The 13,254-nt window shown below is 50.1% G+C and overlaps 1 protein-coding gene across 2 annotated transcripts in view; it reads right to left on the minus strand.

Annotated features, from left to right (window-relative positions):
* The window catches only part of CYFIP2 (cytoplasmic FMR1 interacting protein 2), a 131,996-nt gene that overhangs the window by 94,021 nt on the left and 24,721 nt on the right, over positions 1-13,254 (minus strand). The window contains exons 4-10 of one of the 2 annotated variants that reach the window (XM_032627786.1): positions 12,743-12,820; positions 10,889-10,990; positions 8,545-8,726; positions 6,599-6,695; positions 5,176-5,304; positions 2,542-2,646; positions 311-402 (exon numbers count right to left, since the gene is read on the minus strand). In XM_032627786.1, the coding sequence (XP_032483677.1) occupies positions 311-402; positions 2,542-2,646; positions 5,176-5,304; positions 6,599-6,695; positions 8,545-8,726; positions 10,889-10,990; positions 12,743-12,820 (785 nt within the window). Of the gene's footprint in view, positions 1-310; positions 403-2,541; positions 2,647-5,175; positions 5,305-6,598; positions 6,696-8,114; positions 8,188-8,544; positions 8,727-10,888; positions 10,991-12,742; positions 12,821-13,254 lie in introns of those variants that run through there. The other variant, XM_032627787.1, reaches the window with a different exon arrangement.

Below are 13,254 nucleotides of genomic sequence, written 5' to 3' on the forward strand. Positions count from 1 at the left end.
GCCGGTCACTCCTCCCCCTTCGCAGGCGAAGGAGGACTCCTGCCGTTCCCCTGCAGGCGGTGTGGGCCACCACGGGAACAGAGAAGGGGCGGGGCTGTGCTCTGAGCACTTTTGAACCCTGGCAGCAAAGGGCAGGTGCAAAAGGGCTCAGAGCACCATCCACTGCTCCCCTCTGCCAGGCGTCAGTGATTGGACAGAATCCACCTGCCCAGGGCTCTGGGGAGGGGGGAGGGGCTGAAGTGGCCCCTCGGCCCCCTGCCCGGGCTGGGCGTCCTCGGGGGAGCCGAGAGACATTACGGCAGGCACTCACTTGGACTTGTTCTCTTCATAGTGAGCACTGGTCTTAATGTATCTGGCCAGCTCTATCTGCATGTCGCCGAAAAGGGGCACCACCTGCAGCTGCTGCAAAGGAAGCAAATACAGTGCGTGAGACACGGAGGGAGGGGCCAGGTGGCTGCCTTCCGCCGGGGGAGACAGGCCTCCGTGTGTGCCTCTGGGATGACCCCCAGTTTCTGCTTCCAAAGATGCTACTATGTGACCCTGGAACCACAAAGAGCCCCAGCCAGAGTAGAGGTCCTCCCGTGCCTCCAACCATCCCTATGTTCCAGCAACTGAGCCCAGAGAGGCAAAGTGACTTGTCTAAGGTTACCCAGCAGGCAGAACAGATGAAGAATGAGGACCAGATGGTCTGCCTCCCAGGGCAGGGTCTCTTCTGCTCTAATTTTCCTTGGATTCGAGGATCCTCGCCGCTTTGAGCTCTGCGAGTGGGTGCCCAGATGCCACTGGCTGGGCATGACCTTCTTGAGAAACTCCACAACGTGAAGTGATTGAAACCTTTAACACCTAACACCAAAGGGCAGACGATTCCCATCCGAAGACCAGGAGTAATGGCGAGGAGGCTGGTATTTTCTGTCTGCTTCTTAGGCACTAGGCACTGTGCCAAGCCCTTCAAAACCAGAGGGTTTCTAGGGCAGTGAAACTATTCTGTATGATACCATAATGGTGGATATAGATCATTATACATTTGTCAAAACTTACAGAATGCACAATGCCAAGAGTTACCCCTACTGCAAACCATGGACTGGGTGATAATGACGTACCAACAATGTAGGTTCATGGACTGTAACAAATGTACCCCTCTGCTGGGGAGTTTTGACAATGGGGGAGGTTGTGTATGAGTGGAGGCAGGGAGTATATGGGAAATCCCTGTTCATTCTGCTCAATTTTGCTGTGAACCTAAAACTGCTCTAAAAAATAGTCTATTAAGCAAATCAGAAAACAGTATTTCAATCCACAGAATAACTGGGTGAGGTCAGTACAAGTATCATTCCCATTTAACAGATGGACAAACTGAAGCTTTGACAGCTGAAGTGATTGTTTCCAATCACTCCTAGAAGCTAAGGAGCTGGGATTATAACCCAGGGCTTTGACTGACCTATGTGATCCCACTGAATCCTCAAGGGAACCCTATAAAGTAGATACCCTTAGCATTGCTGTTTTTCAAGCCAGGGAACTCAGTTTCAGAGAAGTTCTGTGACTTTCCCAAAGTCACCCAGCTATGAAGTGGCAGAGCGAGACTAAAACCCAGGTCTTTGTGAGGCGAGATGGTGGTCTTCCACTCCACCCCCACCTCATTCATGCGGATTTAAGGCAGAGGCAGATTTGGCCCGTTCTCCCAAGATGAGCTCTGTTTTCACTTTGGGCAGCTCCAGAGAAAAGTGAAAGTTTCAGCTTCAAATAGAAGCCAAGCCAAGCCACAGGATGCCTTTTGGTGACTTATTTCCCTCTTAACCTCCAAGAGTCGGTGGGACCCAGGCTTGGCCACACCTTTGAGGGATTCCACTTTTAACTGAAGCCTGGTTTTCCCGTGTCTGACCTCAGAGGCTCCACTCCAGGCCTGAAATGCCTGATGCTAGAATACACCGGCAACATGGAATTCACTTCCCGAGGAGAAAACCCCTTTGCGAAAACCTCAAAGGCAAACCACAAGGTTTTACTGTTAAAGATTTGGGGCAGAAGATCAAATCTCTGAGGCGCTGGGATGGACTGAGTGTGGGCTGGACGCTGATGAAGTGATGAAGCATTCTGCCCAGAGGCAGGGAGAGTGAGGGGCCTCTGGTGGGCCAGGAGAGGCTGTGCGTTTGCGAATGTGAATCAAGGTAAAAGCCAGTCTTTATTCCTCCTGCTTCTGTGGGCTCTGATACATACTGAAAATTAAAGCGGGCTCTGTCTTCTGGGACGCACCTCTTTCTTTAGATGGCAAGGGATTTCAGAAAAGGGAAAAAGCAGTATGCGGAAAGAATCACAAGGCCTCCCAGCCGAATCCCAGCTGAATCCTGAGAGTCAGGCACACATGCCTTCTATAGTGTAGCTTCCTCTACCCAGGGCAGCTGGAGGCCCTATCATTCTATTCTCCTCCTCTTGGGGTCTTTAAAGCTACAGTTCAATCAACCAGCCCCACTACTTGCTGGTTCATTTCATTCCTTTCCCCAGAGAGACCACCCTTTGGCCCCCTGCCCAACCCCAGCCCCAGGTGCTGACCTTAAAGAACTTATCGATTTTGCTGAGGTTGATCCTCTTCTTGGCATCCAGTTTGTAAATGTTACTGACGTTTCCATCCATCAGGTAGAGACCAAAACCCATGACCTAGAGTGAGAAGAGGCAGAAGCCAGTCACATCCACTGGAAAAGTTTCAAACAACCAACAAAAGCAGATCTGTGTCTGTGTTCACATCCCCTGTAGTGACACATTCTGTGACAAAAACCCATGTATCTTCAAAAAAAAAAAAAGGGGGGGGACCCATAGGTCTACTTTCAACCAGAAATTTGATTTCTGTGAAGAAATGCAGAGGACTCTTTCATATATTATCATGGCGGCCACTTCTTGAGTCCTCCCCCATGGGCCAGAGTCTGTGCTTTGGGATTTAGCAGGCGTCATCCTTCATTCTCACAACAATCTTATGAGTCAAGTTCTACACAATAACCTTATTCTACGGACGAGGAACTGGAGACACAGAGAGGTTAGACAGCTTGCCAAGGTCACACAGCTAGTAAGCTGCAGAGACAGGATCTGAACCGGGATCTGACAACAACACGTAGGCACTTAGATCCTTCTTGAGAGGAAGGACTGAGTGGTGCTGTTGCTGCATCCCTGGGCCCCAGCACATCACAGGCACTTGATGAATACTCACTAGATGGTAAATGGATGTGAAACTATTCACCCCTTTCTCCAAGCAAACTACAACAAAGATTCCCAAGGAATCTCACTGATGACTTCATTAACAAAAAGAACACATTTTTGCCTGACAATGCCCTATAAGCAGGTTGACAGGCTGATTCTTGATATTCCAGTCCATACAATACTTTCCTGAATGCTGGCTTCTTTTGCTCTTTTTGCCAAATGTACAGCAAGCCTGAGGAGGCCTGAATAGCTAGGTTGAAAGCAGCTTCCCTCAGCACACAGTTGCTATGTGACTGGGGATAAGTCACGTCTGACACCTAAGGGAGTGGACTAGAGGATGGGCGTTTGCATTTTGCAGTTCCGCAGGGTGTGCACCAGACTTTTCCATTTAAGGTAGAAGGCGCTCCCTGGTGGCATCTGAGTTCACTAACAAACTGCAGAGACAAGCAGTGCAGGAGTCCAGGTTGAGGAGGCAGAGAATTGAGAGGGAAGAAGGTTGGGAAGCTGAGACGTGGGAGGATTAAAAGCAGGCAAGAGAAAAGAAGGGTCTGAGAATCTGATGGCAGCATCTAACGATGCTTGGTGGACTGGGGTTTAGCAACCAACTTAGTGGAAGCAGCAATTCTGGGCAGAGCTATGGTAATTGCCCAGGCATAGCACTGGGGGTGAGAGAGACTGCTGAGCTCTGGGTGACTTCTCTGGATTCCTGACTGTGCAGAGCAAGCCAGAGTGAACAAGACACAAAGCCACACTGTCCTGCAAGCTTCTTCGAGAGAGATGTTATGGAAATGTTAAGAAGGGAACACCAACAGGGCTGGGATTCTTGAAATAGCAGGAGGCGACATGGAGAGGAAAAAAAAGTCAAACCAGCATCGGAATTTTGAAAGGGGAGGTTCTGGGGAAAAACGAATCAAAAGGGGTGATGCATATGAATATGGAGAAGATTATTCATTTCCGGGCTATTGTTGTCAGAGGGAAATTAGAAATAATCTAAGCAGCTAACGATAGAATAATGGCTGAAGAAATTAAAGCTCATCCATATAACATTATTTAAGGGCTGCATAATCTTCCAAATGCATTTAATGAAGTGGGATAAAAATTACACGTGCACAAAATTTATGTAAATTGCATATGTAAATTACATACATATGAAAATATATCAGCACAGAAAAAACGAGAAAGATATACATCAAAATGCTAAAAGTGTTATCTCTGGATGGAAAGATTGTAAGAGATGCAATTTTTTAATGCTTTTCTGTATAGTCCAGATTTTCTACAATAATAAAAATTACTTGGCAATTAAAAAATGAAACTTGTAAACTGATGAAACAAATGTGACCCATTTGGCAAAATACAGCACAAGTTTGAAGATTCTGCCTTCCCCTTGAGTTGGCAGTTTTTTTCTCCAGGATGTCTGGCTTAACAAGAGTATGGACACGAAGGTGTTCTACAGAGTTTCAATGCAGCTTAGCAAACAAATATCCAACCACAGGGGATCTGTTAAATAACAATGTCCCCATACAATGGAATACTTGCCAGCCATTAAAAATCACATTGTACTGGCTTCCCTGGTGGCACAGTGGTTGAGAGTTCTCCTGCCGATGCAGGGGACACAGGTTCGTGCCCCGGGATGGGAAGATCCCACATGCCGCGGAGCGGCTGGGCCCATGAGCCATGGCCGCTGAGTCTGCACGTCCGGAGCCTGTGCTCCGCAACAGGAGAGGCCACAGCAGTGAGAGGCCCGTGTACCGAAAGAAAAAAAAAAAAAGAAAAGGAAAGAAAAAAAATCACATTGTAGAAAGAGCCTTAATGATGTCTGGAAAGGTGTATATGACATATTCAAGGCAAATAACAGGTTACAAAACACTATATGCAGTAAGATCTGTATCAGTGCTTAAGTAAAAAGAAAGAAATATTAAAAACAAATGATTTTAAATAAGAAGGAGGTGAGAGGGCAAGCCCAGGCCCTGAGGTGTGTGACCGAGGGAGCTGTACCTTGAGGAGCATGTGCTTCTCACTGGGGGTCAGATACATCTTGTTCTCGTAGTAATCCACACAGATGTTGACAATGTCGGCCAGCAGCTCCTCATAGCCTGGGATCACTTCCAGTTGCTGGTGGAGACACTAAACAGCAGTGCCCCCCACCCCGGTTAGCCACTGTCCTGCATCCTCACACACACACCACCCAGGATGGGCCACCGCTGGGCCCTGGGACAGTGCCCGGCCTCACTGACTGCCCCAGGTGGAGGGGAGCCTGCAGCCTCTCCTCAACGTGCCCACAGTGGTTGGTCAGAGCTCCTGCACATCCCCCATGGCAGGGACCTGCTCCCCTTGGGGCCTTGCATTGTATTTCCTGGTAGTTCTGATGGTTAGAAAGTGCATTATTGGGCTGAGCTGAAAGCATTTCAGCTAGGACCGTGGTAATCCCAGCTTAGTTTTGACAGTGTGGACTGAGCCCAAGACGTCTTCTCAGATGATGGTGGGAAGACCAAGCCCAGTGGAGGAGAGCTGGGCCAGCAGGTGTCTCCGTCCTGGCAGGACACAGCAGTACAAAGACATTTCCTATACAAGAAGGCCTGAGGTCTCCACCCCAGGCCCCTTGTCTCCAAAGGGACACACTGGCCCACGGCAGGGTGTGCATGGGGCTCAGGCGTGGGGCTGGGTCCCCGGGAAAAAACCTGAAGCCTCAACACTGAGGAGCCTTCTGCAGGTAACACAGAGCAGGGAAGGCCCGGTGAAGCCCTGAGAAAGATTTTAGCCCAGAAACCCTTTGAGGATTGAAGGCCCCTCTCAAGTTTAGGCCTGGGTCCTGCTGACATTCGTGCTGGTGCCTGTTTAGGTTGAATTGAGAGATGCACAAGACAGGTTATTTTAAGTCAGGCAGAGCGTGAGAGCCACAGCTGCGTGGGAATACCCTGGCAAAGTGGCGGCAGCAACTATGACTACATCTTTTTATGTCCTTGCTGTCTATCAGGCTCTACACGTTAAGGGCTTTTTATACAGTATCTCATTTATTTCTCACCACTGTCCTATGAGTGGCAAAACAACAGTCCCATTTTACAGACGAGGAAACTGAGGCTTAGACCTTGCCCGAGGCCTCACAGTGGGTCAGTGGAGGGTCTAGGGTGAGAAACCAAGGCGGTCTAACTCCAGAACCCAAGCTTTCAATCTACACCGATGCAGAGGCAGAACACTGGCTAGCAGGTTTTCAGAGAACAAACTCCGGAGAGGGTGAAAGGGCCATCTGTGGTTGGGAGGGGAGACTTAAGTCTGCAGCTTAAAGCCTGAGTAGGGCAAAGGGGACGGCTGATCTGAACAGAGCTCCTCTGCTCGTGCCCCACCACCCCCCCCCGCAACCTCCAGGCCCTGGCCTGCGTCGCGGGATGCCAGGCCAGGACTAACACGGGTTTGCCATCACCTGGGTGATCCTGTTGTGATTGGCCAGGAACATGGACAGGTTCTGTGACTCCTGGATAGACTGGGGGTCCGCCATCTTCCTCAGGAACTGCGCCGCCCTGGGACGGGGTGTTGCAGAGAGGGATGCTCAAGCACAGCCGGCCTCAGCCGGGCCTCATGGGCCCCATCTCTCAGCTAACCCGGATACACTGTCCCTGAGGTTAAGGGGCTCTGAACATCACAAGTGACTCTAACATCAAAGGAGAGCGTGTTCTGGAGTCATTTCATTAGGAGCTGTCTGCACCCTTGTAATAAGGGTATCTGAAATTAGGAGGCAAGAACGCACTGAAGCTCAAAGACCAGGAAAGTTTAAGGGCAGCTAGCATCCCGTCAACCAGCTTGTGGTAGGACAGAGCGAAACGGGCATCCCTGTGCCTCACAGTGTCCTCCAGTGAAACTGCACGGTAAGTCACAGAGAAGAATCGCAGGCAGCAGGATGTTTTGTTTTCATTGCGTATTATGTTATTTGTAGGAAAACCTCAACGTTTCTAAACATTGTATGGAAAACCAAAGTCTATTTAACCTGACGGGATTACAGGTGAAGGGATGATGGGTGTGGGGAACACAGCGGGACTTAAAGGGAGAAAACCACAGCACTGGGACTTCTCCAGCCTGACCTGGAGGTGGAGGCAATGCAGCCCGTGTCACGATGGACCGTGGAACACAGACAAGACACCTGTCTTGCTCATGACCCTAGCCGGTCCACAGAGCACGTCGGCTGTGACCATGATGGAAGTAGCTGGCCACATCTGGGGAGAATCTGTGGGGAAGACACTGTACCATGAGCTAGCTGTCTATGGAATCTTTGTGAAATTGCCATTTCTGAATGGGGCTCTGTCTTCTGGGTACTCCCAGGTTTCAATTCACTCAGGAGGATAAAATGGTGAGGATCTGTATGTTGTCTGTTTTCTCCAGTTACCATGGAGCCCTGGGAGAATGTAGCTCCGGAGGGGGGCCCTCTTCAGCAGTGACACAGAAAATCCTTCCCAAGAGATGTGTACAGACACCTTGGAGCATATCTGAGCCTCAACCAACACAAAGTATATTGGGCTGCTTTCACCTGCCCTCCCCCACTTTCGGATGGCTGTATCCAAATTTCTGGAGAGGACTTACCCCTCCACCCCCCTCAGTCCTTCTTTCTTGTGAGCTGACACTGACCTCCAACTGACCCCAAGGACGAGCACCCCTCCCATCAGCACCACCCCAACACACACATACATAGTATAGCGTCTGATGGAGGGATCAGCACATGACCCAAGCTGGAGCAATGACAAATCTCCTTTGGACTTCTGCAAAAGTATTTGCAAGGAGGAGCATTCTTTCCGTCCTTAGGAGCTGGGGTCGCTACATTGGCTGGCGGGACGCTTATAGCTGCTGGAGGCCACACAGGGTATGAGCCTGCCTGAGAATGAAGCTGACACTGAGGAAAGCTGAGCTGAGAGGTAGAGGGAACCAGACCAACAGTATCACCTGAGTACCTGGATCAAGCTGACCAGGACTTTTCTGTTCTGGGAGCCAACGCAGTTTCTTCTTTTACATAAGCAGTTTGAACTGGCTTTCTGATTCTGGCAGAGAATGACTCCTGTGACCATCTGATGATTATATTAATCACAATATAATCTCAGACTGTTTGGGACACAGAAAATGCTGCTGCTCCACAGGTGGGGCAAATGAGGATTTGATTCCACCTTGAGACAGAAAACCCTGCCAAGACCCAGTTCTCCAAAACTCAGCTCTGCACCTTATTCCTTAAACCGCAGAAACAGAGGCAGGCCCCCAACCCCACTGTGTCTGTGGACTGGCTAGCTTGGTTCCGAGAAGGAGCCTCTTAGAAGGGCTCTGTCCTCTTCCTCCCACTGGCCACTGGCCGGCGGCCCAGGAAGATGGGGGAGGGGGAGGGGCCCTGACCTCTTGTAGGCAGAGTGATCGTTCTTGACGCTGCACTTCATATTCTTCAGCTCGTCCAAGACTGCAAACATGTTGATGAACTTGCCCAGGGTCAGGAGGTAGGCCTCGGAGACAAAGTCTTTCCTGCGCTCAGCGTGGCACAGCCGTTTCACCTCACTGCAGAAGCGTTCGATGGCCTTGCGCTGCACGCAGAGGGGCAGCGGGTCAGGATGCGGCGGCCTGGTGGGGTGCCTCACTGCTCTCTCTGGTGAGGTCGAGCCTCCCCTGGGGCCCTAGTCAGAGCCTGGACATTTAGAGAAAGGCAAATCTGCCCGGAGGTCTTTCTCAGAGGTGAGCTGAAACACTAAGCTGATTTCTAGAGGGAAGCCCAGAACCTGCCCCCAAGTGAGTCAAACCAATGCATTCATTCACCACGCCCTTGCTGGGAAAACACTGTCTTGTTCATGTGTGTATCCCAAAACCTAGGACAGTGCAGGCACCAGACAATAAGGGGGCAGAGATGGAGAGTGAGAGGGATGCTCAGAGAAAGAGGTTCATTCATCCAATAAACAGGTGTTTACTGAGCATCTTCCACGTGCCAGGCACCATGCTTGGCCCTGGGGTGAAGCAGGGAACAAAACGGAAGAAAAAGTCTCTACCAGAAGGAGCTTATATTCTAGTGATGACTGGCAGAAAACAAAATAAACAAATTCTCTCTATTAGAATGTGATAGGTGCTATGGAGAAAAATAAAGCAAGGAAAGGAGATAGGGAGGCCTTCAAAGACCAGCTCAAGCCACGCTTTCTCCTTCCAGAGTCTAACACAGCTTTCTGGGATGATGGAAATGTTCCATACCTGCTCTGTCCAATACAACAGCCACTCATCATATGTGGATACTGAATACTTGAAAAGGCGAGTGCAATGGAGGACCTGCATTTTAAATTTTATTTAACTCTAATTCATGTAGATAGCCATATGTGGCTACTGGACAGCACAGCTCTAGATTATCTCAGCTCCTCCCTTCTCTAAATACCTCCTGTCAGGAGGCCCTCAGTTTAGCACATACTTAGTTTTGGGGTAGCTTTTCTCTCTTGAACCTGCCTTCCCGAAGAGATTTTAGGTTCCTCGAGAGCAGGTGCATGATGCTAATAACAGCAGCTGCCCTTTGTTAAACCCGCTCTGCAATGAGGGCTCTACAAACAGGGCACTTTACAAGCAGACCTAGAGAAAACCTGTGAAATAGGCATTCTTTCCAAGGTAAGAAAACTGAAGTTGTCAGAGGTCTGAAATAACTAACAGAACACAGTCAGAATGCGACAGAACCCTGGGCTTCTCTGCCTTCGAGGCTCTATCTGCACCTTCCCCAGATGTTCCCATCTCCCTCCCCCAGAAGGCCAGCACAGAGCTGGGCGCAGGGCAAACCCTGGGCCAGTGCTTGCAGGCCTACTTATGAGGCTCATAAATACACGTGGAGGGCACAGAGTGTGTGGCAGGACTCCCACCCGGGCAGAGGGTGGTCTTAAAGCCATCAACCTGCATTCCTGAATGGCTTCCAGATAAGCATAATAACCAGCTTGCCCTCTTACCTTTCATTCAGAGGAGGCTTTGGCTGTCTTTTCTCTTTTCCTCCCTTAAATGCTCATTCTTCTTGGCTTTCCAACTGGTCTCCCTGCTGCCACCCTTCTGCCCTCCTGCCCCTGACACCTGTGCTGCCCCCCACTTCCCACCCATCAACCACAGAGCAGCCAGAACACCTCGATCAGATCATGTCACCGGAAATCTCCAGCGGCTTCCTGTGGTGCTTGAAGAAAATCCAGGTATTCTTCTGGCCTGCAGTGCCCTGTATGAGTAGGTCCCTGCCTACCCTGCTCACTCTGCAGCCTCCCTGGCTCCGTTCCATTTCTTAAACATGTCACGCTCCTTGAGGCTTCAGGGCCTTTGCCTTTGCAGTTCCTTCTGCCTGAAACCCTCTGCCCCTGGATCATCACCTGCCAGCCTCTTTCACATCATACAGATCTCAGTTCAAACACCACCTCCGTGGAGGCCGTCCCTAAAGCTGCATCCATGTCGAAGATACCCTCCATGCCAGAGGTTCTTTAACTGTATTTTATTCACAGCACTTGTTCTGTTGTGTATTGTTAATTGTCAGTCTCTCCTCCCACCCAGAACACATTCGTCTGCCCACTAGAATGTGAATTATATGGAGGGAGAGGCTTGACTGTCTTGCTCACCCCAGGGTGGGTCAGGGGCACTAGAAAGTGTTTGCCGAATGAATAAATAACATGGCACAGAAATCCAGTACCAGTGTCTAGAAGCGTGGGGACCTACTCAGGTGTCCTGGTCCAGACCCACCCTGACCCCTCACCTGAAAGTACATGAACTTCATGAGCTTAGTGACCTCCGGCTCCAGCACCTCCACGGTCTTCTCATAGATCTCCACTCGGTTGGGCTGCTCGTTGCACTTCACCTGTGGGGAGACAGGGGGTTTCGCACACCCCGGTTTGCCCAGGTGGTCCTGGTTCACACCTGCTGTCTTATTAACAGGGCCTGTTTTCACTGTTGAATGCACCTCATTTAGGATGATCAGTGGTATGGTTACCTAGCGAGAGGAGGCTGGGGTAGCCCTGTCTGACATTCTGATGGGGGAAGAACTGCTCCCCAGACACTGGCTGCGAGAAAGAAACCAGCTGGTCCCCAGAACAGAACCCTCCTCCCCTTCAGTCTGTTCTGTGCCCCGCCCATGAGCTGTACACACGACTACGTTGAGCTGCACAGTCTCCCTCCTGCCGCCTTTGCCCCACTCCTACCCCAGTACCCCCTACTCCTATGTGGGGGCCGCTGCCTGATCCTAAGCAGAGAAAAACGTTCTGTCCATGGCTCTGGATGCACTTGGGACAAAGTCCCCTGGCCCTACTTGGGCCCATTAAGAAGCCCGTTTTCTCTGCCCAGTGGTTTTCAGCACATCAGAATCCCGTGGCAGATGCGTTCACAGCATGCACACCCAAGGCTGCTAAAAGGTCATTGAAACTGGAGAGTGAGCAAAGGGTAGTAAACACAAGGACATTCTTCACACTGTTGTATAGAAATTCTTAAAATGGAAGCACCTAGCTAAACATCCAGAAGTCGATTATTAAATGGATAAAGTATGATGCATTCATACACTATCATTATGTAACTGTTAGGGGCAATGAGATAGATCTCTGACCTGAGGTGGAAAGATTGCTACCATAAACTGATGGGTGGAAACAGCTGCAGGACAGGAAGGGTAATTTAATCCCGTTTTTATTCAACAAAACACAAAACAGTGTGTGTGCTTGTGTATCCATATATAATACAGGTATAGAGAATCTGACAGGGTGCGAAAACCAAGCTGTTAATAAGTAGTGACCTCTTGGGGTTAGGATTGGGAGCAAGGTAGAGGAATGGTTTCTGTTTACACACCTGTGGCCTGTTGATTTGGTTACAGTGGGACCTAAGAATAATAGGATAGCTATGATAATGGTAAAAATAATATCTGTGTGTGTCAACATGAAAAAAGTCAGTTATAAAGACTACAGTGTAGGGCTTCCCTGGTGGCGCAGTGGTTGAGAGTCCGCCTGCCGATGCAGGGGACGCGGGTTCGTGCCCCAGTCCGGGAAGGTCCCACATGCTGCGGAGCGGCTGGGCCCGTGAGCCATGGCCGCTGAGCCTGCGCTCCGCAACGGGAGAGGCCACAACAGGGAGAGCCCCGCGTACCGCAAAAAAAAAAAAAAGAATACTGTGTAAAAAATTCAAGTGGCAGAACCGTATAAATAGGAAACAACACACTTTTGTAAATGACAATAATTTACAAAGTAATAATCACAGAAATATTCATGATGTTTGAGGAAAGAGAGCCAGACAACTATGCAGCAAAGCGTCCACCGTGATTATGCTTTGGTGGGAGGTGGGGGATTTGGGTGGTGGAGCGAGGGGTGAGGATGTCTTGCTTTTTACTGTCTACCTTTCTGCAGTGGTTTGGGTGTTGTACAGTTAGCATATACTGCTTTCAAAAGAAAATAATACTGAGCAATTTTTAAAAGCTGGCGTCAGTTTTACGGGATGCTCTCTAAATGTTTTCAGCGCACCCCCTTGGGTAAGAGGCCCTGCTTCACTCCCTGCTGCCTGCAGAGGGTCAGTAATCTGGACGGGGGCGGGGTGGAGGGTGGAGGCACCCCCTGAAGGGGCAGGACTGTCTCACCTGGGGGATGGCCCGGGAACAGCTGCGCCAGGTGTATAGCATGACCGCGTACTCGTGCCCTTCCTCCAGCATTTCATTCTGAAAAGCAGAACATGCTCAGCAGGGAGAAACTGCTCCGGCGCCACAAGACTTTTCAACAGCCCCCCACGCCCAGTCGTCGCAACTCACAGTGTGTTCTGTGGACCGGCAGTGTCAGCATCACCCGGTGGGGTGGGGTGGGGGGTGGGGCTTATTGGAAATGCAGAGTCTCAGGCCCCTCCCTGGGCCTATGGAATCTGAAACTGCAGTTCAATAAAATTCCCAGGGGACTCACACTCCCAGGTGCACAATAAGTTTGAGAAGCAATGGCCTAAATTATCCCCATCAGACACTCAAGGGCTCTACAAGCAGGACACATTTTTCAAAGACAGATGGCTACCTCAGAAAGGAGGGGCAGATCCACTAGCTCCAACAGCAAAAGCTGTCCCAGATAAACAGTTAGCAAGAAAATAAGCAAAACAGTTTGTACAGCG

The sequence above is a fragment of the Phocoena sinus genome, chromosome 3 (assembly GCF_008692025.1).
Source record: "Phocoena sinus isolate mPhoSin1 chromosome 3, mPhoSin1.pri, whole genome shotgun sequence".
NCBI lineage: Eukaryota > Metazoa > Chordata > Mammalia > Artiodactyla > Phocoenidae > Phocoena > Phocoena sinus.